This window comes from Cervus elaphus, chromosome 9 (assembly GCF_910594005.1).
Source record: "Cervus elaphus chromosome 9, mCerEla1.1, whole genome shotgun sequence".
In the NCBI taxonomy this organism is placed as follows: Eukaryota; Metazoa; Chordata; class Mammalia; order Artiodactyla; family Cervidae; genus Cervus; species Cervus elaphus.
This window is the reverse complement of record NC_057823.1, coordinates 8,105,406-8,132,704: the sequence shown is the minus strand read 5'-3', so window position 1 is coordinate 8,132,704 and position 27,299 is coordinate 8,105,406. Positions and strand designations below refer to the sequence as shown.

Sequence of the window (27,299 nt, the reverse complement as noted above, 5' to 3'; positions counted from 1 at the left end):
CCAAGGGGCTGCTGACGGAGCAAGCAGACAGACAGGGCCGCACATGGAAACAGCAACGAGCACTGAAAATATTCCACAGGCTGGCTCCTAAGTCAGGGCGAAGCCCGAGCGGGCCTTGGTCTAACTCTGGCAGCTGGAATCCCAACCCTGGGAAGGCTGTGAGGTGGGCAGGTGAACTATGGGTGGCTCAGGTAAAGCTCCCATATCCCGATACACTCTCAAAGGCAGATTTCTGTACCCAGCAACTCACCCCTCGTTCTCCACAAAAGATATGGTGGACCCAGCCTCTACGCTTGGCCCTGATCACTCCCTGCTCTCTGGTACCCTTCAGGCTTTCCTCGTGACTCACCAGGCCCCCAGCTGCAGCAGGGCAGTCAGAAGAGGCCCCGGCTGGCAGAGCACACGCTTGAGAGGCAGCAATTTTACAATCTGTCTCCATGTGGGCCCCACCACATCCACCACATGTTCCCCAGCCAGTATGATTGAAAAACACATCAATGGAGACCACGGAAAATTGGGTTTTCTCTACATTTATTTCAACTGCTAAATGATTAACAACATCCACAACTTCTGAGATTAAAAAAAAAGAAGAAAAAACAACCCCAAACCCCCAAAACTTCCATTTTATAACATCACAAATGTCTTCTAGGTTTTACCAAGGACCAAAAAGCTAAAATTCTCTATGATTTCCAGTGACCGAAACAAGGCAGAGACAGTAAGCACCCAAAGTGGCGAGCTAGCACTTTCCGGATGCCTGTCGTCCTCACGGAAGAGCCCCTGGAACTAGAATGACAGAAAAGACACTGTGACTTTGACGAGGCCACGCAGCTGCACGTCACGCTTGCTGGCACGCATGCCCCCTGCAGAGTGGCCTCTGCCGGAGAGAGCAAGGGCAGGCATGGGGGGCCAGCGTGCTGGTCCCCGGAGGCGGGCAGGACGCACCGCCACGCTCCTCCCTGGCCCCCACAACGCCGTGACTGCCTCAACGCCATCACCACAGAAATGTCACCTGAGTGTTTACGGGACTTTCCAGGCTCAAGAAGTAGGTGTTCCCTTTCACGTTTGCCAAAGGCTCAGTGTCAGCCAAAGCAGGACACCCCCAGGAGGAGTGGCAGGAGGCTGTGGATTGAATAGGGCTCGAATCCTGGGAATTCCTAAAGTATTTTATTTACAAATAAAAGCAGAAAGCTAAGAATGACATACTAGGACAAAGTGAATGTGATGGTCAAAGCTATGCTCGAAGAGCGAGAACCCATGCTGGGGGTGCACACCTCACCCTGGGCGTGTGCTGGGCGTGCGTGCTCCATGACAGGCCATGGGGAACCGAGGCCCAGGTCTCAGAGTTCAATCACTCTGCCTGACTCACAGCCAACATGGAAGGCTGTTGGAAGGATTAAAAAAGGAGGTGATTCCCCCAAGTTGTGGTTCCCCCAAACCACACCACCCCTGCAGGCTATTTCAACTCTGCTGAAGAACCTCCAACACGTCCACCCATAAAGATCTGCCAAAACAACAGAAGTGACCAGAAGCAAGCAGAGCTCTGGGGACCACCCGTGACATGAAGACAGGCAGCATCAGGTGGGAACGCGATGCTGTGCCAATGAGTGCGGGCCAGACAGAGAGAGATCCAGAGGAAGCTGGGACTATAGCCCAGGAGAGCTGAGGATCTGAGAAAATGAAGATTTCATAACTGCCAATAAAAGTGGCTGATGGGGTCATTCACTGCTGTGTCCCCCAAGCTCACAGTATCAGCAGGATCTCTTTTTTCACGTTTTAACACATATTTAAAACTTCAACACTGCTGCTTTCTGATGAAGGGTTGAGAGATCCCCACAGCCTGAGAATTCCACATGTAGCGGCAAGAGGTGGAGTGTGAGAAGCGGGAAGGGGCGGCCATCACGCGTCTTGAAATAGCAAACAGCTGCAGAGCCCACCCCAAGAGGACCCTCTCTGTCCTGCACACAGGCCCTAATGAAACAATTCCTCACGCTGCCATGCAGGCAGAAAACGGGACTCTGAAGAGCTCACACCTCCTACCCCCTTGCAGGAAACACTCCGTATGTGGTTTAAAAAAAAAACAAAACGAGTTTGCTTTGTGGATTTTAAAGAGAATGTAAATTTGCGGAAAGTTTCATTAGTGTAATGATTACTCCCCAATGAATTAAGCTGATGAATACATCGGTGAACTTTCATTAAGTCTCTAGGGATGCATTTAAGAGTTGAGACTCCATAAATAACATGTTCATCGAATCCACTAGTGTAAAGAGCTGCAGCACTCAGACCAAACAGGCGTGGTACTAGAGCGCAGGCTTCATTATTCCTGATTCATATTCCCTATTTGAATTTGAGAAGACACAATCCATGACTATTTCAGGATCAAGTCTGCCAGCAGATCGCTTTCAGAGAGCAGTGTGTCCTGGGCAGGAAACCCGACGGTAGCCGGTTCCGGGCACTTACAGGGCGCTGGTGCTTTCAAGGGCAACCCCACCTTCTGAGTGGAACCAGCAGAGACCTGCAGAAGACCTGCTGCCAAAAGCGTTTGGAAGAAGGGGGAAAGGCAAAAGCAGACTGGAAACGGGCATTTTGTTTGTTTTTAAGAAAAAGAAAAGCCAGCGGGTGGAACCTCCACACCAGAAACTGCAGAGATGTTTGTTTTCCGTGTACACACCAAACCTACTTGGGCACTGGCTCCAGGGCTGATCCGGGACAGAGGTGGCGTTTTAAGAGTAATTGCTGCTTCAAGCCTTATCTTTCTCACCAATGGTTTTCATCTATTCAGGGAGAGAACGATTTTGTTCAAAACTGAGTTGGAAATTATGGGTAGGGAAGACAACTAAGAGGAGGGGAGAAAGATAAGTATATTTATAGGCCAAAGGCCCAAAGGCCCTCCGGAAGGAAAAGGACTGGAAGACCCTCAAATCGAGACGAGGTACGAGTGGCGTCCTCTGCGATGCCAGCTTCGAGGTCACCCTTACACGTGCAGGACACAAGGCCACTCCCGAGGCAGCTTGTTTCCACAGGACGGCCCAGGGCTCAGGCCCCACCACAGGCTGCAGGCAGCGGTGCAGGGTGAGCGGGGGCTCGCTGCTTCAGCCAAACCTGGAAGGTGAGAGGCGGGACGCACCCACAGCCAAACACCCCTAGTGTTTCCCTCAGTTTTATGATTTGGGGGGGAGTGATACTTTGGTGTTTGTGTTCTACGCCCTGGCACGTCAGCTCAGGCAGAGCGCCCCCCACCGGCTCACACACATACCTATTTGCTGGCCCGTCTGTGTCTGTACATCTGCATCATCCTCTGACGGAAGACGTCAAACGTGTCTTCTGTGTGCTCCTGCCCGTCGGCACCCAGCCCCTCCCCTTCCGACGCGCTTCCCCTGAGGAGCAAAGCGGACAGTTAGCCACGCCTGAGCCCGTGGCCTGGCCACCAGGGGACGGACACAGCCTGAGCCGCCAGAGGGGCACACGCCAGTGACAGCAAGGGAAAGAGGAAATAAGGACACAGCTCGCGGTGGGGACAAGGCATACTCACCTGTGCATGCCTGTGGGCCTTCTGAGAAGCGTGCTCAGAAGCCAGCCCCTTATTACAGCAGAAAGCCTCTCCAGCAGGTTCTAAGCTCACTTTTAACAGAAATGCTTGCTGCATGTTAGTGGGGCTTCCTAAACTGTGGGCCATGCTCTCTCCTGGTTAGTTTGAGTGTGGGTTTCCGGAAAATGGAAGTGGCTGTTAGTGTAACTACCTAGAATTACCACTCGGCTTTTCTGATAATATGAACGTGGCCAAATGCCAGGGACCAAGTCTATGCAAATGCAGCCAGAATCTGTGTGAACACCTGCACAGGGAAATGATCTGCTAGAAGCCACGTTCAACATCAGGGAAACCAAGGGGTGCTGGTCACAGGACTCAGGGCCAGAATCCCCCAGAGAGCCCGTCTCCCCGGGCACAGCTGCCCACCCCCCGGCCCCCGACGCCTGCCGCGTACACGCTGACGGGCTCCCTGATGCCCTTCCCACAGGAGCCCAGGCCATGGCCCTCCTTCCAGCCCATCTTCTGTAGCATCTGGAACCCCAGGTTCTTGTCGGTCAGCTTCTGCTGGGCAAAGTCAAAGTCCTTGGGTTTCTGAGGAGAGAGAAGAGTGTGGCACATGAGGGGTAACAAAGCGCCTGGATCAAGAGTCTCCCCTGGGCTACACCTGGACATGGTCCAGTACTAACACCCCGAACGCCCCTTTGATGCCCCTAGATGCTCAAGATCAAGTCACAGTCCTGCCAACATTCCCTGGGTGGGCTGATATTTGTAAAGGGTGGAGGTCACAGCTTGAAGTGTCCCCAGAGAACTGAACCAGACCCGTCTCTCAGGCTTCGCTGCGACCACTCTTGTTGCAGTGTTGAGACTGTGAACTAAACTTTGTGAGGGGATGGTAGGGACTGGGCCCAGAAGTTCTGACTAGGAAGATCCAGAGTGGAGACCTGAATGAAGAAAGTGGCCATGTGGTCATCAGGGGGCATATCCCAGGCTGGGTGGAACAGGCCTTGAGGCAGGAAGGCCCCTGGAGCGCCACAGTCAGAGAGGAAGCAGGGCTAAGGCAGAAGGGGGCCAGACAGGCACGGAGAGAGGCTGCCCAGGAAAACCGTCTCAAAGGGGCCTCTCTACTCGACGTCCACTCCTCCCTCATCGTTTCACTCACTCCTGAGAGCGTTCACAACGCTGGACAGTGACTCCACCCTGGAAGCTTCCTGGGCAGCCCTCAGGCATTACTACCAACCCGGACTGACCTATGTGGGTCTGAGCTCTGAATGCTCCCCAAGGGCAGGGATGAGGTTCTGCCTGGACTCTGGGGTCTGTGTCTAGCACAGAGCAGACCTTGCTGAGAGTGGGTACCGCTGGGAAGGATGGGGCCTGGGAATGACCTTGTGGGTGGAGAAGTGAGAAGCCCTGGCAGAGATCTGCGCTCCAGAGCACGCTGTGGAAAGACGAATGAAAAGGCCCAGAGGCCTCTGGAGGAGACAGCTGCCCTGGGTGAGCTGCGGGGATTTCCATTCACTCATGAATATTCATGGACACCTACTGTGTGCTGCAAAGTCTGGGCAGCTAAGGCCTCACAGTTCCTGCTGCCTGAGCTTGTTTCTTTAATCCACCTCGGCCTGGGGAGACTGAGAGCGGCTCATCCGCTCCCAGGGAGAAGGTTGGTTCTTGTGTCCTGATCAAGGCAGCTAGGAGCAGCAGGGACGGTACAAGTGTGGGTGGAAAGAGGATGGAGAAGGGACAGGAAAGGCTGGCCACGGGTCCCCGAAAGGCAGGCTTGCACCCCACTTCAGGGAAGCTGCACAAGTGGAAGCAACAAGAGGAACAGGGGTCCACTCAGCCGGACAGATCTTGGTGAGTTTTCAACTGTGTCTAACAATCAGCCTGCCCGGTCTCCTGGGGCTAGAGCAAAGCCATGCACCTGAGGCCAGGCTGCGGAGTGCACAGAGGAGACCTCCTCCCTGTCAGCAGTCACCCCAGAGACCCACTGTGGCAGGATACTGGCTGGCCGCACACTGGGTTAACACCATTTCATTTAATCCCTGCGGGATCTCCGACCTGCACGGTAGGTGCGACTGTCCCACTGTACAGCTGCACAAACAGGACCTCACGCCAAGACTGGACGGCCAGGCTGAGCCTGGAACGGCTGCCTTCTCACCAGGCTGTCCTCGCCAGACGGCACCTGGGAGCTGACTCAGCTTAAAACTCAACAGACCTGTTAAAAACACACGCTTCAGGCACAGGGAGGTTCCTGCTCCCAGCTCTGAGGTCACACTGACGCTTCATCTGTCTGCTGAGACACCACACGGGCTTTCCTCACCCCAGACGCCCGCAGAGACACCTGGTTCCCCACTCACTTCCTGGACTGCCAGGGCCCTGTGATGTCCCCAGGTGTGTCCCAGGTGAGCTGCGCCAGCCCCACTTGACTGAAGTTTGCTCTCGTCTCCTTCCAATGACCCACCCGCCACAGGGGCACCCCATTTCAGTCAACAGCAGCCCTGTTCCCTTAACTGTCCAGGCCGACAACCCCAGAGTCACCCCGGACTCTTCTTGGCTTTCTGGTCCACGTTCAGTGCATCCGTAAGTCCCACCAACTCCACTTCACCCCGCCTGGGCCTCAGCTCTGCCTGGCCCGCTAGCCCACAGGCTGCTTTCTGCACAGTAGTCCTAATGACCATGTCTTCTACCCAAACCCCCACCAGGGCTGGCTCCCTGACACCTCCCCAAAGAAGGGGCACAGCGCTGACACCCACCTACAGGCCCCACTGACCCGGCTGCTGCCACCTCCACCTCAGCGCCCCACCCCCGCCGCTCTGCTCCCCACCTGTGTCTGCCCTGGGGCTTCTCTCAGGCCTCCCACCGTGCTCCTCCTCACCCACCACTCTCCGTTCTGCACGTCTCTGTTGCTGACAGCCCTGCTCACTGCTGCCTCTGGGTGGCCAGACGGAAAAGAGCACGGGAGGGAGGTGCTGGCTCGTTAATGAACACTTGCGCACGCATGCGTGCACACACACGCTCAGCTTACCAGCAAAGCCACGCACTCTTTTAACCACAATTATAGTCTACTAAATCTTAACCTCTCAATGGCTGAGACATTATCTTGTTCATCTCTCTGATCCACTGCACACATCAGGCCTTACCCATCCATTAAGTAGACTAATTACTCCATCCTGTGCTCTGGGCAATGCAAAACAGTTTTAAGAGAGATAAGGCTGTGTGATGTTCTTTGCATGTTGACACCTGGCCTGCAGAGTGAGTACAGCCTGCAGCCAGTACCCTTGAGAACTCGGGCAAGCTCTATGTCACATGTGAGGACACTCAGCCATGCTCACCTTCTTCTTGGACACGGGGCGACCCCGAGGCCTGTCATAGGCAATTCGAACTGGTTCGTGAACTGGAAGACAAAAGAAATGTACATATACAAATACACATGTCCTTTCCCCAAATTACTGACACTTGGAAGACAAGCACGCTGCAGCTCTGGCTAATAGCCTTTCTGCCGACAGAGGCAGCTAGGAGCTGTACTTTGGGGCCAGTCGCTTGCCCCACAGAGCGCAGAAACGAACACAGAGGCTCAGCTGAGTGCTGCCTTGCTGTGGGGGAGTCTCCTTAAGTGTGACTGCCACATTTACGATGATGGACCCAACACATGCACTGCTTTCTGTGACTGGAGGAATGCATTTTGCTTTAACAAATGACCAATTTGTGACACTGTGCCCTCTTCCATGTCTCTGCAAGTATTCCGTAGATAAAGAACTAAAGTCCACACAGAACTTTCCAGTAAAAACAATCACACTTCTCATACAGAGCACTAGATCATATCATTATTATTATTATATTTGACAAAGGAAGAGACTAGCAGGTCTGGTACTATCTCATCAACCACCCTATCAAATAACTGAGAGCTTCTAAAACTGAAAGAATCCCACTTTTGCCCCATGAAGGCCATCATAACAAGTATTCTGATGTGCTACTGCCCTCTGGTAAGTTCTGAAGGACAGAAGAGTTTAACAGAGAGTTAGCAATCGATTGCAACAACATTTCTAAACAGAAACCATGAGAGCTGTTAGCAGGAGAAACTAGACTGGTACTGCTGGGTGTGAATATGATGTTCTCAATGACTTAGAGCACATAGATTCTACACACACTGCAGCACTGTTCACCAAAACCACCTCCTCTCACACAAGCATCGAAGGATCAGCCCCACAGGAGAAACATGGCCCAGGCCTGGCTGTGTGGAGGCCTGGGTAGGTAGCAGGGAGCCCACCCAAAGTGGCACATGATGTGATTTACCTACTGACAGTCCAAAAAAGGCAAAACCACAAGGCCAGAAAATGGTCAGTGGTTGCTGCGGCCAGGTAGGAGAGGAGACTGTGGAGGGACAGAGAGACACTTCTGGAAGAAGTTCCAGCTCAGTAGTGCCAGGCGGCCCATGCCTATACACCTTTGCCAAAACTCCATGAACTAGCCACTTGAAAAGAGTGCGCTTTTATTGCTGGTAAATTGTACCTCAAGAACTTTGACCCTCCCTATAGGTGAGCAGGAGATGGCCTTCCATGGCCAAGGCTGGCAGAGTGTGGGCTCCACAGGTCCCACTAACTGCTGCCCTAGACTGCTCCATGGCCCCTGCCTCAACATCATCAAGCAGGTATCACTACCCTGGGGCCTTGCAGGAGGGGGGTTGGGGGCAGTGCTCAGAAAGCTGGGCACCCCTCTAGATCACAGGCAGTAAACAGCCAAGATGACCCAGGTCTGTTCCTTCCACAGCCAGGACTCCCCTGTTGGAAGCTGAGCAATAACGGAAAATAACAAGCAACATGTGGGGTGCTAGAAGCCAAAGGCAGCATCTCCTTAGAGTGCCATCTCTGGACCAACTGGAAACGTCAGTTTCTCATGAACATTTTGGACTGTGTGCAAGACCAATAGGACTATTTTAGGTTAAATAAAATACAAGACCAAAGAGCCCCAGGTTGTGTTGGCCCTGGGGGCGATTCTAAAAGGTAATGCCCAGGTTAGCTGGAGTAATCAGAGGCAGAAGGGATGACAGGGGCCAGCCAGTCATCTTGCAGCTAAACTTGGGCTGGGGGGGGGGGGTGTCAGGTAAATTCCTCAAAACAGGCCATGTCTCCACGATTTTCCATGGCCCCCAGCTGAGCACCATCCCTCCTCAGGTATTAAACAGAAGAAGCGTTGTGGCCACTGGACCAACACCCAGGCACTCACCCTTGGGCTCCTGGATAAGACACAGCCTCTTGGGAGCCGGGATCATGCCAACCTTCAGTGACTTGCTGCTGATCCTCTTCCGGGGGAAGCAGGCCCCTGAGGACGCCTGGGACAGGGCAGGCCCCCCCGCCGGGCTGTCCTCAGCCATCTCGCTCAGGAGGCCGTCGGCTGGGGGGCTGCCCTCCGAGCCCTCAGGCTTGGCCCCTTCTGCCGGCCTGGAGGCCGCTCCAGGAGGGGAGGCCTCCTCGGCCCCTTCCTCATCCTCCTCGTCGTCGTCGTCCTCCTCCTCCTCAGGCATTGCCTCTGGGCTCTCCAGCTCAGCCTCGTGCTGAGAGGGCTCATCCTCAAACTCCCCTTCTCCTTCCGGGGGCCCCAGGGGGCTCTCCTGAGAATCAGCGCACTCACTGGCATGGAGCGTCAGTGGAGATGACGTAAAGCGAATCGACGGGCACAGTTCAAATACCTTCTTTCGATAGAATTTGAAAGCCGAACTATTTTGGTCATGTAGAAACCTAGGATAAGGATGAAATACACTGGTTTAACCAGAGGGTTCTCTAAACATTCCTATTTGCTGAAACTGTCCAAATGGACCTGAGAGAACGGGGGGGGGGGGGGGGGGGGGGGTGGCACAAAGAAGCAGACACACGGCCTCTTTCTACTGGCTGTGGTAGAAAGGCAGCCTTTCTTTCTTGATGGTCAGCCTTACAATGAGATAGAAAGTTTGAGGAGTATTACTAATTTAACAAAGGAGCCAGAAACATAAGAGGCCTAACTGCTTTCTTGGGGAGGGAGTTAGAAGAACAAGGTATGCAGTGACATTCAGGGAACACGCTGGAACGAGCTCCAACACCACACCCAGGAGATCTGGCCTGGGCCTTACCTCATCTCTCTCTAATTACGTCACCGGCCACTCTAGGCCTGCGTGTGCTGTGACTCTCTGTTCCTCCCGCCCTCCAGCCATGAGATGGAGAAAGGTGTGTCAACCACAGCACCTCCTGCCTCACGTCCTGCAACAAAGCTGTGTGAACACGGGGGCAACAAGGCCTCTCTGCACCTCAGAGTTCAATGGCCTTAGTCATAGCTTGGAGGTGTGGCTGGTGCTGAGAAACCAAAAACACACAAAATATACTTGGGCCAAAGGAAAGACAGCCCTTGTTCTTGGAAAGGACAACTCAGCCTCATAGGAGTCAATTCTTCCCTAACTAACTATTACTGTATAAAAGTAAAAGCATCATTTTTTTTTTTCTGGATCTGAACGTGATTCTTAAGTTCATGAAGTGGAGGAACATGTCTCAGTAGTGTCCAGCTCTTTGTGACTCCATAGACTATAGCTTGCCAGGCTCCTCTGTCCATAGGATTCTCCAAACAAGAATACTGGAGTGGGCTGCCATTTCCTTCTCCAGGGGATCTTCCTGACTCAGGGATCAAACTCAGGTCTCCTGCACTGCACGCAGATTCTTTACCATCTGAGTCACCAGGTATGCATACAGAAACATAAGTATGCAAGAATATCTAGGAACAGCCCCGGAACAAGATCAGTAAGAGGCCCAGCTCCACCACATATTACAAGGTGTGTAAAGCCTATACAGTTTTAACAGTATGATACTGGCCTATGGACAGACAGATCAAGAGAAAGACCAGAAACACAGTATCTGATGAAGGTGGGAAAAAAGCCACCTTTTCAACAAATGGTGTTGAGACAACAGGCAGCTTTTTAGAAAAATATTTAAATTGGTTCTGTGCTACAGGATTTTTAATTGTATTTTTTCACCCATAATCAAAACTTTATTGAAAAACTGACATCAAAATAGGAGAGCAAGTTGTATACCTTACAAAATTAAACATGATTAGTTAATCTAGGCAGATGAACTGGAATTACTGAACTGATAGGGCTTCCTGTGACAGAACATGAGCTCAGGAAGGTGTGTGGATCATCAGTGTTGCTTTTCTACATGAACACCCTTCTGTGAATCTGGTCTTTTCTCCTGTTGGCTGACACCACACTAGTGAACAACTTACACAAAGCACCAGTCTGAGCATGGCTGAAAACCAGGGTAATCTTGTAGCTACCTGGACTTTTTACATCCATAAAGTAAGAATTTGGACTTTGAACAAGCTGTTTCTTTTTATGTCTCTTCTTTTCCAAAGAAGGTGCAGTAAACCTCCTGCCAAAGGCAGGTTGATCCCTTTGCAAGCCCAGCCCATGCAGATCTCTTAATTGTACTCTTTTTTTCTCCAAGATGTATTTATTTAATTTTGGTTGTGCGGGGTCTCTGTTGCTGTGTGCGGGGTCTCTGTTGCTGTGTGCAGCCTTCTCTAGCTGCGTCAAGCAGGGCCTGCTCTTTTGAGGTAGGTGGGCTTCTCATTTTGGTGGCCTCTCTTGTTTCGGAGCACGGGCTCCAGGGTGCTTGGGTTTCAGTAGTTGTGGCACGTAGGCTCAGCAGTTGCGGCACAGGGGATGTGGAATCTTCTGGGACCAGGCACTGAACCCATGTCCCCTGTGCTGGCAGGCAAACTCTCAAACCCCCAGACCCCCAGGGAAGCCCTCTTAATTGTATTCTCAAGCACACTGGGAGCAGGGTGAGATGTGGCTGTGTAGGGAGGACAAGACAACAGCCTGGAGAGCGAGGACACCGGTGGGGCAGGGCGTGTTGTGAAGGGAAAAAAGCGAGGTACAAAAGGCCCTATTACATGCAGAAACCTACTTGTGCTGTGGGAACTAAGAGGGAAATACACACACACACACACTACAAATAAATGAAAATGGTTTCTTATTATCGATGGATGGGGGGAATGAGACTTCTCTGAGTTTACCTTTTGTAATTTTTACTTTAGAGCCATACAAATTCTGGACTTATTTTAAAAATTAAATTAAAAAGGATAAGAAAAAAAGCCTTCAAATAGATTCTCAGCAGAAGCAAATGAACTTGACTGTGTCAAACTGATGACATAACCACAAACACAAAATGAAATTAACTGTAGCAACTACTACACACATTGCAGGTGTGATTCTTCTAAGGGAAAGAAACACAAAGTCATCTTGCCTTTTACTAAATAGGTGGGTGTTGGGTGCAGTCATTTTCCAACTATCCTACGAGCAATGGGGGTGAAAATGCATCACCCCACCTGAGGCTGCTGGAGTTTTCGGTCTCTCTCTGCAGGGGACAAAGGGGACAGCATCTTCTGAAGAACACTGCTCAGAAAAGGCTGCCACAGAGGCTGAGGAATAACACCAAGCCCTGCCAGTGCCAAGTAAGCAGGACAATGCAGAGTTCTCTTTCTGCACTGGGAGAAAAAAGAAAACCGCTGAAATGCTCCAGCCTGCCCTTCACCGAGTTGTCGCCTATGCCTGGGCCTGCCAGTGTGAGGTCCTGCATGCGGTAGCAGCCCAGCTCTAAGATCTGTAAGGCCCAGCAGCCCCAAGGCCTGTAAAAGGCAGTACTAGGCTGAGTACCTACAAGGCCACCAGTGCTCCACGTGGCTGGTGTGGGCCTCACAAGAAGTAAGAGGTACCCAGTGCAGGACCTACTCAACATCCAAATTTTTTTTTTTTTTTTTAAATTTTTTTCAAATATACATTTATTTGGCTGCACTAGGTCTTATTTGTGGCATGTGGGATCTAGTTCCTTGACCAGGGATTGAACCTGGGCCCCCTGCATTGGGAGTGCAGATTCTTAGCCATTGGACCGCCAAGGAAGTCCCTCAACATCCAAATTTGCTAGAAGAGCTTAGACACGCTGACTCCCAGAAATGTTCCAGGAAATGTAAAATTTTTAACCATATCCTTAAGTAAACTAAGGCACAACTCTCTAGCACGTTGGGAACAGGGCAAGGGTCCAGAACCCCTGGCTGGCAGTAGGATGCAATCCATATAGCATGGGAATCCCTCCCAATGCAAGGGGAGCTCAGCCAAGTTAAGGCTCAATAAAGAGAACACATGGCCCTCAGGCGGCTTCCCCCTTAAGGAGAATTCGCACCGCAGGCAGGGTGGGTTCTATGGCCTTCGGGCTGTAGAATGCTGAATGTTGACCCCACTGAAGGCGGACAAGGGTGCCAAGCCACTACTACGGCAAAGTGCTTGTTGCTCACACCTGGACCAAAACCCATCATCATGCTTCATGAGCAGCACGTTTTCATCCTGCCCAGAGCTGCCAGCATGAGCAGGGACAGTACCCTCCTCCTCAGACTCACGGGCGAGGACACACTCTCCTCTTTGCCTCTGCAAAGGTTCTGGGGAACCTACACATCCTGCTGCCAGGGCATTCTCTCCCCCTTCCCCTGACCAACACCCACTGAGCCTTTGGATCCAGCTTAAACTTCCCTCTGGGGGTGGCTTTTCCTGACGCCCCAGAAGAGGGCAGGTCTCCAACAAACCCAGACAGATGCTTCTCCTGAAAAGCCCTGAGCTCAGTGGAAGAGAAGTCATGATCTATCCTGGGGGCGACCCTCTGTGGGCTCTCAGGACACTCATGAGGTGAACATAAATCAAAGGGGTGTGATGGGTACGTACCAAAGGTCAGGGTTGTCAATGCTGTTTTCTATGCTGAACTGTTCAATCTCTGGTCCCACCTGAGCAACAAATTTGGCCAGTTTCTCTGCAGTCTCCATTGTCTTCGTATCAACTACAAAATAAAGCAACTGTCATGTCCTGGTTCTGAGCTGCCAATCTCCACGTGAACACCATGGGGCTGTGGAGACTGATCACAAAGACGGCCCGTGGTTGTGGTCTGGCCCTTTGCCACGTGCCCCTGCCGCTCTGCACAGCAGAGGTGGACTCTCCTTCCTCCCTGTGAACTGGGGCTGGCCCTGGGACTCGCTCTGACTGAGGATGTGACAGAAATGTGCAGCCTGGGCCTGAGACGCCTCAAGCACCTCCTCTGCAGCTCCTGGATACCCAAGTGAACCATCAGGCTTACTGCTGGGGGGTGACAGCATGTAGCCCACAAGCTCCATTTCCTCAGCTCACAGTCCCTGACTATTGGCCACTGCCTGCAGCTAGCAGGCCCAGCCTAGCGACTTGAAACAACATTTGATGCCTTCTGTTTGAAGTCACAGTTTGCACTGGTTTGTTACACAGCAATAACTAGAAAAATGTTATCAGTTGAGTAGATTTTTTCCTCTACATTCCCATCTAGTGCTGAGGGGAAGTACTGGCCACAGGGCAGCCCTGTTGTGGAAGGAGAAGGCAATGCTTGGGAGAAACAGAAGAAGCTGCAAGCCACCTAACTCAAAGGAAGGAGACGAGAGAGCTTAGCAGGGAAGAGGAAACAGAATGCAAACCAGGGCCGCCCGATGAGAAGTACAAGGGGCAAGAATAGAGACTGGGATCAAGGAGCTCAATGCCCCAAGCACGGGCACATGGCACGCCCTGCTGGCCAGCAGGGGAACTGTGCAGGGAGGCGCAGACTCAGCGGCAGCACTCCTGCGGGCTCCGCACTCAGGACAAGAGGAAGGGGGCAGCAGGACTCCAGCACCAGCCCTGTGATGAGGCGAGAGGAGAGCGCCTCGGTGTGCACCATCCTGGCCGGATCCCTTTTGCTGCCGCCTGCTGCCCTGCCCAGCCCAGCCCACTGAAGTTGCCTGACTCTGCAGAGACCCCTGGGGATGGATCAGAGTTGGGGCTGGGGCCCAAAGGACGGGGACAGGGGTGAGCACTCACCATCAGCAGACAGGCAGGGAGAAGAGGTCTGAGGGACTTCAGAGACATCCATGCCTGCTGGTTTGGGGGATGGGCCGGAGGCTTCTGGGCTGGGGTCCCGAGGTGAGGGTCCAGCCAGCTCTGGGGAGCAGTCCTTGGCAGCATCATTTCTGTCCGGCTGGGGCGGCTTGCCCGGCAGGGAGCCTGGGGCCTGCCGGCCATGGTGCTTCAGCCTGGTGCCTGAGGAGAGCAGGGTCTGGGTCCCAGTGGTGGCTCTCCTCACTTTGCAGCCCCGGAGCCCGTGAGTGCGAGGATGTCCCCGCCGCCGCGCTGGGAGGAGCCTCCTCTTGAGGCTGCGGACTGCCCGGGCGTACAGCATCGCCCGGACCGCACACTCTGCTGCCGTCGGCTTCTCATCTGTGCCTGGCAAGGTCTGGCTCATCCGCTGCATCTCTGCCAGTTTCAGCTTGTAATATTTATACTCCAGACTACTGTCATCAGACAAAAACCTATGTAACAAAACAGGAACAGCAGGACATTTGTGAACATACCAGCACAGCCAAATTGCTGCTGTGAATACACTTCTGCAAACTCTTTCCACTTGGTGGCCTCCTTGCTGATGGAGAGGCTCTGCCCAGCTCTACCAAGGACCCAGTGTTGGGCCCTGGGCATGTGTCCTGCTCAGAGTGACCAGAGGGTGATCAGGAGCTTTGATGGAGCACTGGTTGATTCCTCCTCGATTTCAGCACCATGAAGGAGCTCACAGCTCCTGGCAGGCTCACACAGAAGCCCTCTGCTGCCAGGGAATGGCAGGGATTGCTCCCAGACACTGCCTTCAGGAGGTGACACCCTTCAAGTGGTGGACACTCAGCGACCTTTTAATTACATCATTAAGGACAGCGTGCCATTGATGTGAAATCATGTGCCAGAGTCATAAGGAGAAGAGTACAGAAAAGAGGAGTCTGAGTTACATGTACTGACATTACATGTACTAACACAGAAAGAGATCCGTGATACAGCCCATGGAGAACAAGCTACAGAAATCCAACATTGAAACACACCCTATGAAACTGTCTTTGTGTACATAACATCCATGTATATTTGTTTTTTTTCACACAGGTTGAAAGAATAAGAAGTAAACATAAGAATTTGCTCTAAGGAGTGGGTGAGAAAGAGCAATGGAGGGGTCTTTCACATTATTTACTTTGCAGACCATTTCATTAGCACTTTCTTTCATCTCTATTAACCGTTCTTTCCTAGTCTCTGGGCTTTTTTCACCATTTTTTCCTTGCCTCATGAATTGAATGGTTATCTTCAGTCTTTATTTCTGATAAACACATGCAAGGTTGTACCTTTCCCCCAACCTGCTACTTCCTTCTGAAGAGTTTCTAATTTCAATTCGAATTCTCTTTCATACAAAAGTTAGTAGAAGCTAGTTTTATTTAGGCTGTTGCTGGCTTCAAGTTTTATGCATTGCACAATGTGGCCAACATGATTTTCCTTTCCTGGGACGGTCTGTAATTTTCTCCATGACCTCATTCATACCAAGGTTTTTGTGAATGTTCAACTTCAGTTTGTGTTAAAGAACAAGTAGCGTCTGGTGAGTATGGCAGTATTTCACGAGGCTCTTGGACTGTCTGCTGCTGAGGTCATGCATTAGAGGAGGTTCCCCGTGCTCGCTTCGGCAGCACATATACCAGATGAGGTTCCCCACTGCCAGAGGCAGAGGCGGACCGGCCATGAGGTGGCAGTGCACAGCAGGATGCTGGCAGCTCTGTGTGACGTGGCGGGTCCCTCGTGGGCGGCTCTGCGTGGAGCTCCTGCTGACGCTCACTGCACAGTCCAGGTCCGCCTGGACCTGGGGGAACAGGCTGTGCTGGCTCCTCTGCTGCCCTAGACACTGCTGGGCCAGCAGCAGCATCCTGAAAGACTGCACCCTAACAAGCCGAGATTCCCACATAAGGGAAGGTGGACCAACACAGATGCTCCAGTTCTCAAGTCAAATGCAGCCCCCTATCCACGGCAGAAAGTGGAGTAAATGCCAGGTGATCCAGATCCCCACCACGGGAGGCCCTTTTCTGTGGTCGATTCTAATGCCAAGTGCAGGTTCAACCCATCAGTCACGAGCCCATCTCCCCCAGCTCTAGTGGAGCATGACAACAAAAGCACAAAATACTCCCGAGCTAGCCTGCCAGGTTCAAATTCCAGCATAGTCACCTACTAGCTGGGAGATTTACTGAATCTTTCTGTGCCTCAGTTTCTCCACCTATAAGATCGGATGGGTGATAATGATAAGTCACTTCACCATGTTGCTGTGAGGCTTGAGTTATATACTTTTTGTTACGAAGAAAATGCTTTGAGAAATTCCCTGGTGGGCCAGTGGTTTGGACTTGGTGCTTTCACTGCCAGGACCTGGGTTCAGTCCCTGGTTGGGGAACTAATATCTCACAAGACGCACAGCTCAGGCATTTAAATAAAAAAAAAAAAAGAGCAGCATAGGTGTGTCATCTCTAGGGATATAACAGTTAACTGTTAAAAGAAGCTTAAAGAACTAAAAGTGACTGTCTCTAAGGAGCAAACTCAGGGACTTCTCTGGCAGACGAGTGGTTAAGACTCCACTCTTCTACTGTAGGAGGGGCATGGGTTTGATCCCTGGTTGGGGAATAAAGATCCCACAGGCTGCACTGGCATGGCCAAAAGAAAAAAAAAAGGAGTGGAACTGGCATGAGAATGGATCATGGCAGAAACATTTTGCCTTTTGTGATAACATCGATTTTTTTGGTATATCACATACAAGTACTACTTTGACTTAAGAATTTAAACATATACACCAAAAACCTAAGTTTACTGTTTGTTTTTTTTAACACTGTTTGTTTGCACACTCTTCTTATAGGCTCTGGATAATTCTGAAGGAGTTCACAGGTGATCAAGTCTCTGAGTCAGCTCCCTAATCTGTTCTTCATTCAGGTCAATTCTATCAGCCAACCACTGATATTTTGATGTGAGATTTCAACAATCACATTCTTCAATTCCAAGATCCTTAATTGGCTATTTTCCATAATAAGCAGTTACTCTTTCATGGATGTACTATGCTATTATCCATCTAAGACTATTAATCACATATGTGCTTTTAGACAATCTTCTCTACCCTAGAGTAACCCTGTCTTAGGTGTCAGATCTGCTGAGTCTGATGACCCTCTTTCATGATGCCGCTTTTCCTCAAACACACGCTTACGTTTGATCTGCAGGCCCTCCCACCACCACCACACATACCCCCAAGCCTGGCTCTGGTTCTGTCCGCCACCCCCAGCCGTCAGTGACCGTGAGCCTGTGGGGAGTGTGCAGCGGTCACGGGGCAGGGACACACGCTCCCAGTCCTCTCAGGGTCCCCTTTCCCTCCAGCCCAATGACCTCGACAATCCCCTGGAAACTGTCCCTGGGTCTTTCAAGTCTACATGACATCTTACCCAGAGGAATTGGTCCCTGTTTTCATCTGTCGGTCTGAGGCTATCTAGACTCCTTCCTTCAGCATAAGCACTGGCTGAGACCACAGAGCCTGAGTGTGAATCTCAGCTCTGTCTGCCACTAGCTGTGCATCCTCCAGGCAAGAGACCTCTTTAAGCCTCAAGTTTTCTGTCTATGAAGATGACAACATATCTACTTCAAGAGGTTGTTTATGAGGGTTCGGCCAGCTAGTGCGTAAATCAGTAAAGTGCTTAGAATGGTACCAAGTGCACAAAAAGCAAAAGATTTGCTAAATAAAAAGTATTCAGTAAATGATACTGGGGCAATTAGGTTATTAGGTTTTTTTTTTTTTTAACTTTTAAGTTACATGCCTGTCTTACTCAACATATGAACATAGCCTAGGTGAATTCAAGAATTCTGTAAAAATAAAACCATAACAATTTCTAACTCTCCTCCTGGAAATCATACTGGTAAGCACCAAAGCTCTGGCACCATTACACAGAGATTTTTACCTTTCAAGCATCTTTAGTAATTACAACAGCAAGAACAGAAAATTCGGGGATCTCCCGGCTGGTCCAAATCCACCTGTGAATGCAGCAGACGCGGGTCTGACCCCTGGCTGGGGAAGAGCCCACAAGCCAAGGGGCAATGAGGCCTGTGGGCCACGCCTCCTGAGCCCACACGCTGCAACTGCTGAAGCCCACGGACCGAGAGCCCATGCTCCGCAACAGAAGTCACACCAATGGAAAACCCGCGCCCTGCAACGAAGGGCCATCCCCGCTCACCACCACTAGAGAAAGCCTGCGCGCAGCAATAGACACCCAGCGTAGCCAAAAATAAATAAATTTTTTACAAAAATAAAGAATCTACCGTGCAACACAGGTTCAATACCTGGTTGGAGAACTAAGACCCCACATGCCACAGAGAACTAAGCCCACACACCACAACTACTGAGTCTATGCGCCACAACTGGAGTCCACGAGCCTCAAAGAAAGATGCCACAGGAGGCAACTAAGACTTGACTCAATCAAGTAAATAAATAACTTCTTAAAAAATTTAAATAAATAAGGGAAGGGCATGTTATTTAAAAAACAAAAAATTCTAAAAATCCAACAAAGAGGAATGGCTAAATAAACTGATCACCTACTCTGTAGACCGGTAAACACAGCCATCTGAAATGTTTACAAAAAGCAGGAAACACGAGCGCTTTCCTGTGAAAAAGGAGTAGGGCATATTACAGCATAACCACAACCGTGTGAAAGACCACAGCGCCTGCAAGGGGCAGAAAGATGCGAACAAACACCCCCAAACGCCAGGGGGCGCCAGAGAGAGCACAGATGGCTTCGCCCAACTTTCTTCTTTTCCTTTTCTAATAAGCAAATACTGTATTAATATTTATGGCAGAAACTTTAATTTTAAAAAACTGTTCTATTCAAGCGAAGAGGCAATAAGACAAAAGGAAGACAGCTGAACAGAGAGCAGCAATAAATCACAAACAACTGCTGTGACGTATTCCTCATCTTACACTCAAAGGCACGCGTCTCTCACCTCATCCTCAAATCAGCACAGACAAGGAATCTGAACCCATATGAACCTGACCCACCCTCATACTCTTCCTACCGACTGACACCACAGCTCAAAATAAACACTTCACTTTCTTCTCTGGACATCATCAAAGCAACAGAAACACTGCCCTGTACTTTACAGGTGAGATTCAGAAGAGCACCATTTAGAGACCTACCAGTAAGCAGGGTCCTCCTTGAGAAGAGCTCTCTCTTTGGGAGACAGGCTGCCTCCAATGACACGTGCGACCAGCTGGTCAATGATGTCCACCACCTTGTGATCTGCTCGCTGGGGGACCTCTGGAACACACAGAAGGTCTTCTCTGAGAAACGTACTGGACCACATGGGGCCTGGGAAGATCAGGATAGAGCCTAAGGGTGGAGCCTAAGCAGGCACCAGCAACTGAAATCCTCCTTCACAAGAGACCAGCATTGAAAAGAGGGAAAGAGCCTGTTATTCTAGAAACCAATATACAAAATATCCTCTCAAAAGCTATAGTAGCACAATCACTAGCAGAGAAACAGTCACAAACTTAAGTGACTGTACAGAGCAATATTCTATAGGAGAAAATGGTATGTAGCAACTCCTTATCACTTTTTGCATACAGCTTAACTTGTTCACAATATTAAGGGGAAAACAGAGAGACATAAAATGTAGCTAGGTATAAAATAATGTAAAAAGTATATCTAAACTGTAATTTGTAATATGAAAAAAGGAAGAAGAGATACAAATAAATAGACACACAGAAAAAAAGTTCAGACAGAAATATACCAGAAAGTTAACAGAGGTTATCTATGGGTGGTAGATTTAGCAGGGATTTCACTTTTTTGTGTGCTTTATCTATAAAAAATAAACACATGTGATGCGTAATCAGAAAACATACATAAGCTCACAAAGAAAAATTGTCCAATTTAAAAAGTTAATATTAAAAAAAGTCAATAGTTCCAAGATAGGTGTTCATAGAAAGCATCTGTTGAATGTTTGAAAAAAAAATTTTTTTAAGTGTGAATTTCCTTTGATATTTGCTAGTTTTAATAGCACAGATGGTCTATTTGTTCATTCATTCAATAAAACATCAGCCCTGAACTGGAGAGGTTTTCCAGTTTGGTGTGGAATGGTATCAATACACTCAACATCAGTGTGAGTTCTTAACACAGGATGCGTCCATCCTTCAGTTGTCATTTCATTTCCCCTCTGAAATTACTTTCTTTTTTGTTGTTGGCTCTCACTTTATATAACTGCTAGTTTTACATGATTTTACAAAACAGTAAGAGCTTCAAAGTCAGAGGCTTTCAAAGACAATGAAATTTGCACATCACTGCAACCAACTCTAGAGAAAATGACCACAGTTAAGGGCCTGAAAGTGGATCTTACCTTTGGCCCAGCAATCTTTCTGTGGATATCTCCTTTAAAGGAGGATTCAATTTTTTTTAAATGAAAAGAATAGTAAGAATCAAGAAATTCAACCAAAGATATCCTCCCAGCATTTCTAACAGTAATGGAAGTAGTGTCAGCCTGTGCCCCATAAGACATGGACACTGGTGCCGTCTCCCTGACGACCAGACAAGGCGCCACTGCTTGGCAGATGCCAATTTCACAAGGACTCAGCTCTGCTCAGGCTCAGAAGCCTTTAATAAAAGGCACTATGACTCCAACATCAAGGGAGATGCAGCAAATGCTGCAGACACAGCAAAGAGCCTTTGAGAATCCTGCAGAGGAGCAGACGGCAGTGTTTCCAGCACAGCAAGGTGGCAGCCACAGGCACGCCTGCGCAGCAGCGTAGCCAGGGGGCAGTGGCGGGCTACTTTAGGTTGTGGGGGGCTTTCTCGCTCCTCTCAGTATCACTGATACACAGACTTTCCACCCCACTATTCTGGGGGATGTGGGGAAGAGAGGTCCCACTTCAGCCCTGAGCTCACTTCTGAAAGGCTCCCTCTCTGGCAGTAGGTGCGGCCGCCCATCCATGGAGGGACCTACGCAGCACCTGTAGCAGTCAGGGCTCCAAAAGGGTGAAGACAGATTCAGGGACAAATGCAACTTACCAACCTGACTGGGGCAATGGAAGCCGAAAACTGTATCAGAGGAAAAAGGGACTTCCTCAGTGGCCACTATGTGTGCTCATGTCTTCTGGGCTTTCTGGGCTGTGAAAATATCCATCCTCGGAGCGCAGGGGGAGGGGAAGGGACACTACACAGCCAGTCACTTCTATTTCTATTACCTTCTTCTTTGTCTTTCCCCTCCCCAGGACGCCAACTCGTTAACAGCAGGCTACCAGGTATACTGAAGTGATCTCTCCACCTCTAGCCAGTCTAGAAAAGTGAGCAGGTGGAAAGGTGCCTCCACCACCTAGCCCTGAGAACAGTTCAGAAACAGCCTTCCTGACTCCCCATGCTGGGCTGGGCCTCTCCTATAGCCCCTCAACCCCAGCACAGGTGGGGCTGGGTTTGTGATTTCTTCCCCTCAGAAGCCTGGGGGATCCTTCGAGACTGTGGCCTGTATTTACTTTCCTTTTGAGTAATAACTCGGGGCTGGGGGGGGTGGGCAAAGAAGGGGTACTTTTGGAACATGGCTTCTTAACCTAGGCTGTAAGATGATACAAACAACCCAGATAGTAAAGCAATACTGTGTACAACATCCATCCACACGCTTACAGAAAGAGTGGCAGGCATGTATGAATGAGTGGCAGTCACTGTGAGTTTTCTCCTAAAATTTTGATTTGTTTTCAACTGGCTAAAGAACTTCTATGTACAAATATCAAAGAGAATAAGAGGCATTACAAAAAAGCAAACAAATCACAACAAACAGAAACTGCTGCTGCTTTCCTTACCATCACTCAGACCACTCAGAGCCTTGGCCTGAATTTCAGGCTTTGCAGGAGGCACCGCTTTCTCCTCATCTCGGGCTGGCTCAGATTCAGCTTTCTTGACCTGGAGTGGACACCCACTGCTGACCAGCCAGGCCTTCAGGTGATCGATGTACTCTCTCCCAAATAGAGTCGAGTCCTCGAAGTTTGGAAACGCAGCAGGAGATGGAGCTATATCTTGGAGGCCGACGGCTTCCAGGATTTTCTCTTGCCGGAAGGAAGAGGCCAAGGAGAACGTCTGTCCCAGAAGAGCTAACGACTTCCGGCAGAGAGAATTGGTGGTCTCCAGGGCAATCGCCAAGTCCAGGGGGTTAGTGAGGGTCTTCATCTTGACGCTCAGCTCGTAGGCATTGCAGGCCATGAGCAGGGGTGTGACGCTCTTCAGCAGCCGGTCTTGTAGTCTCATTATGTATTTATCAAAGGGCTTTATGATTTCGAAAAAGCAATTTTTGGTCTTCACAGCACCTTTGTCTAAAAGCATGTTTAAAAACTCGTTATCAACTCTGGGTGTTTTCAAAGCAGAGTGCTTTAAAAATTTGATAGTAAAAAAGCAAAAATCTCTGTGCTCTGGTTTTAAGGAGCATTTGAATGAGGCAAGCATTTTAGCACAGGTTTCTGTTTCAAGTTCAAAGAGAGTCTGGAAAAGTTGGGAAAACTTAACATCATCTTTTATGGTGTGGAAGCCTGCCCACTTGATTATTTCTATCCCAAATCTCGAGAAGACATCTGACTTATCTATGATGTCGAAGCTCATCTTTCTCCTGGGGAGCCGGACATCCTTTAGATCAAGCCCCAGAGGGACTTTCCGGGTGGGGAACTGGACCTCTTCTGTCCCTGGGTTCGTCGCCAGGGTCACGTCAGGACTTGAGGTGGTTTTCTGGATTTGGTTAGTGCCCTGAGTTTTGGGAGTGACACGACTCATAGTGGGTACCTTTTTCGTGCTCACGTTTCTCAGCATGACAAGTTTCCCAACCCCAGCTTTAGAAGTGAGCAGGCCTTGAGTCTCCCCCTTTCCCAAGATAGCACCCTCCTGGTCAGCAAGGTTTAGACCTCGGCCTCTGCCCTGGACTTGGCTGCTGCCCCTGAGCACAGAGTCCGCCTCCCCTGGACGGTCCACGTCATAATCACGACTCTCCTTCTCCAAGCACTCTTTCTCAATCAGCCTGGAGGAGCCAAAGTCCCCCAGTAATGCAGAAGGGCCAAAACTATACTCCTGTGACCAAGAGGATTCTTGAGAAACTGAGTGGGCAAAGTCTTGTTCCCAAGAGCCACGGAGTGCAAATTTCCAGTCCTGAGAACGGAAATGTCCCAGTTTCCGGTGGCCAAAGACCTGGTCTCGGGAGTTAGGGTGGGAAAATTCCAGATCCCGACCACATTCTTTGCGAAAGTAGCTGTCTTCACTTACAGAAGGGTTGCTTGACCTGAAGGAAGGTCCTGGAAATATATCACCTCTCAGGCCTTCTCTCCCAGTGTCTCGAGGATGAGTTACAGATGCGCCCAGAGTGTACCTGCTGTCACTGTGAATGTCATCAAACATATCTGCTCTGGCTCTTGGGACTGTCCTTAGAAGATCTGAAATAAGCAATCCAAAAAGAAACACAAAGGTATGTGTCAGACCAGAGGCTGCAAGTGGGTGATCTGCAGACCACTAGCAGGGTGCTTTCCCAGTCAGAGTGCATTTTAGAAACTCACATGGAGAATATGCGTAGTTTCACCTAAAAATCTAGGTTTCTACTTATGCAAACAGAAGAGTTACAAGTACTGGGCCTGCATCTGGCCTGACGATAGTCCACGGAGGCTAGGCAGCAGTGCTGCTCACTCATTCAGATCTGTTGTCCTACCTCTGTTTTACAAGGCTTCCCTGGTGGCTCAGCTGGTAAAGAATGTGCCTGCAATGCAGGAGACCTGGGTTTGATCCCTGGGGTGGAAAGAGTCCCTGGAGAAGGAACGGCTACCCACTTCAGTATTCTGGCCTGGAGAATTCCATGGGGTTGCAGAGTTGGACACAACTAGCAACTTTCACTTTCACTTCACTTTCTATTTTACAAGCCTTCTTTTAGACTCTGGGATGGGCATTTGGTTCCCAAATAACCTGGTCTTCTTTACTGTCACCGGAACACTTGTGTATTTCTACTTCTATCACACAGCAGACGGGCGTTCTAGAGGCTGCCTGCCTCCCCTGCTTCCTATAAGGGACTCTTGGCCCACAGCGCCACTGAGGCAGGAGCTACATCTGACACTGCAGCCACCACTGCTGGCTGGACCTTAGCTGAGCACTTGATCCAAAGGTGGCTGACAGGCTCCCTCAGAAAGGGTCATTAAGCCAACCAATACCTGAAAAAAGAGACTGAGAAAATAAGAGGGAAGGCAGAAGTTAAACAGGCCACAACAGCAGAAACCACAATGGAAACTGAACAGTATGTGCTTTTGTCCTCCTCTGCGCAGAAATGAGAAAAATAGGAAACTATGTTTGCATTTGTTTATTCATGCATACAGAAACTGTAAGGGGAATTCCCTGGCAGTCCAGTGGTTAGGACTCCACGCTTTCACTGCCAAGAACCTGGGTTCAGTCCCTGGTCAGGAAACTAAAATCCCACATGCAGCATGCTGCAGCCAAAAAGAAAAAAGAAACTGTAAGAAGTCAAAAACAGAAGACAACTGTGGATACATGGGAACAGAGGGCCTCAGGGAGACATTTGCACAGAGCACCTTTCTTACTTTCTGATTCAGAATCTATTACCTAGTCAAAAAGTCAAATGTAAAAGAGAGAGAAAGATGCCAGGAAGTAGTGATGGGTCAAAAAGCTACAGGAAACAAGGGCTTTGTATAAATCCAAGTTTATCTGTCCAACAAGTACTTACTAAGCACCCACTGTATATAGGCACTGCTCTAGGCTCTGAAGTTATAGCAGGGAAAAGGCACAGCAAAGTCCCTACTTTCCTGGACTTTTCAGTTGAGGAAGCCAAGTGATAAACAAAAATTCTTCAGGTGTAAGGAAATGCCAAACCAGCGGGAATGTGAAAAGGAAAAGCCATTTTTAAACAGGCTGGTCAGGGTGAGCAGCTCTAAAAACAATGCATCTGAGGAGGAGAGGCCTGGGTGAGGGGTCAGAATGAGCAGCTATGGGGAAGCCTACCAGGTAGAGGGAGCGTGAGGACTAAGCCCTGAGATGAGCACAGGACAAAGGTGGTGAGAGCGCAAGAGGGAAGGAGGGACAAAGTGGTAAGAAGGCAGAACCTAGACTCGGCTGCACACTGAAGCCCTGGGGCATCCTGACTTAATTAACTAGGATGGGGTGTGACCTAGGCATCAGGACTTTTAAAAAGCCCCCAAAGGATTCTAACATGAAGCAAAATTAGTGAACTACTATGACAGGAGATGCAAACAGAAGTGGGTGCAAACCAGATCAAGCCAGGCCCATGACAGGACTCCAGAGTTTACTATGAATGAGACAGAAAGCCATTGGGGGTCTGGAGCAAAAGGATGACCTCATTGGCTGCTGTGTGGGGAACAGACTGCACGGGACAAGAGTGGAAGTTCCAGCAAGGAGTCCACCAAGATAATCCAGATACTGATGGTTTCCGATGGCCTGGTTACGGTGGGAGCATTAGAGGAAGAATAGTGGCTGGATTCTGCCCAACAGGACCTGGTTTACAAGGCCTCAGAAAAATGCAGCAGAGAGAAAGGCTGACCGATGGACCACGCAGCTCTATGACACAGAGATGGTTCCAGAACCATCTGGCATCCTACTGGGTTCATAGTCTCCCCCTCCCCCAACTTTCCCTGAGGTAACTTAAGATATGTATTAGTGTTTGAGTCTCTAGATAAGATAAACCAATTCAAATCTCCAAATATATATATATACACATATATATACACATACACGTGTTTTTACATATACATATATATGTATCTACATACGCACATAAACATATATGTGTATATATATATAAAAACACATGAAGTATTCACGATTCATATATGGCTAAAAGAATTAAAGGATGCACAAAACACCACAGATACCATTACTTCCAAGGAATAAGGAAGCAGCAAAGAGGTGTTTTACATCCTATTCTTTTTCTTGGCCCCTCAGTGCAGCATGTAGGATCTCAGTTCCCCAACCAGGGATCAAACCCTGCCTTAGGAGTGTGGAGTCTTAACCACTGGATGGCCAGGGAAGTCCCGACATTCTGTTCTTAACTTACTTAATCCTTCCAATCTTTTGTAACAGGAATGGTTGTGTCTGCTGCTTATACAATTTTTGAAAACTCAGACTTTGGAGCCAGCTTCTAAGCCTCAGTTTCTCTGGGTCCAAAGCACATAATAAGTTATCCCCACCCCAAGCATTTAGACTCATCCAGCCAACACCGAGGAAGCCTTCTCTACACCAAGGCTGGCTCAAGGGCTGGCGCAGCAGCCAACAGTACAGGCCCAAAGGAGGCCCGGGGGAGGCCAGCCCATGGCAGGGGATCAAGTACACAGTGTAAAATCAATCTCCAGGCCTACTAGGGCCTCCTGGGGGAAGACACCTATGGACCAGGTCTTACTGACTGAGGGAATTAATCACACAGAGCTGAGATGAGGGATCCACAACACAGACAAGCACACAGTGTCAGTGAAACAGGCCTAAGGCAGAGGATGGGAGCTAGGAGCCTCATGCACTGTGGGACAGGACCTCCAAGTTGTCCTGCAATTTACACTAGGACCATTTTTTATTCTGCTGACATGATGTTTCAAAACTTTGCAAAAGGAATGGTTTCAGGCAGGGCCTACATTCAGCAGCTCCACAAGGCTCCAAGGCCCTCCTATCTTGCATACCAGTTACTGGGCTGCTCCTGCACTTGTCTGAGGATGTAAAACCAAAACAGGGAGCCCCAAGAGCCTAAGCTTGGCCTTGGTCCTGCAAAGTTAGCATTAATAGATCTGTGGGGAGAGAAGATTTGAGGGAATGAAGCCAGAAAGTGAAAGACATTTCAGGAGGAGATTACTGCAAAAATCCAGGTAAGACCTGATAAGAACTCAAA

The 27,299-nt window shown here is 49.7% G+C and overlaps 1 protein-coding gene across 13 annotated transcripts in view; it reads right to left on the bottom strand.

The window, feature by feature from the left end:
- Positions 1–514: 514 nt before the first annotated feature.
- SUGP2 (SURP and G-patch domain containing 2) overlaps positions 515–27,299 on the bottom strand; it is a 28,997-nt gene continuing 2,212 nt past the window's right edge. For 3 of the 13 annotated variants that reach the window (XM_043910858.1, XM_043910857.1, XM_043910859.1), the window contains exons 3-10: positions 22,240–23,847; positions 19,591–19,762; positions 14,406–14,893; positions 13,257–13,368; positions 8,747–9,258; positions 6,856–6,917; positions 3,981–4,117; positions 515–3,374 (exon numbers count right to left, since the gene is read on the bottom strand). In XM_043910858.1, the coding sequence (XP_043766793.1) occupies positions 3,254–3,374; positions 3,981–4,117; positions 6,856–6,917; positions 8,747–9,258; positions 13,257–13,368; positions 14,406–14,893; positions 19,591–19,762; positions 22,240–23,847 (3,212 nt within the window). In that variant the 3' untranslated portion in view covers positions 515–3,253. Of the gene's footprint in view, positions 3,831–3,980; positions 4,118–6,855; positions 6,918–8,746; positions 9,259–13,256; positions 13,369–14,405; positions 14,894–19,590; positions 19,763–22,239; positions 23,848–27,299 lie in introns of all 13 variants that reach the window. The other 10 variants (XM_043910862.1, XM_043910863.1, XR_006342568.1 and 7 more) reach the window with 9 other exon arrangements.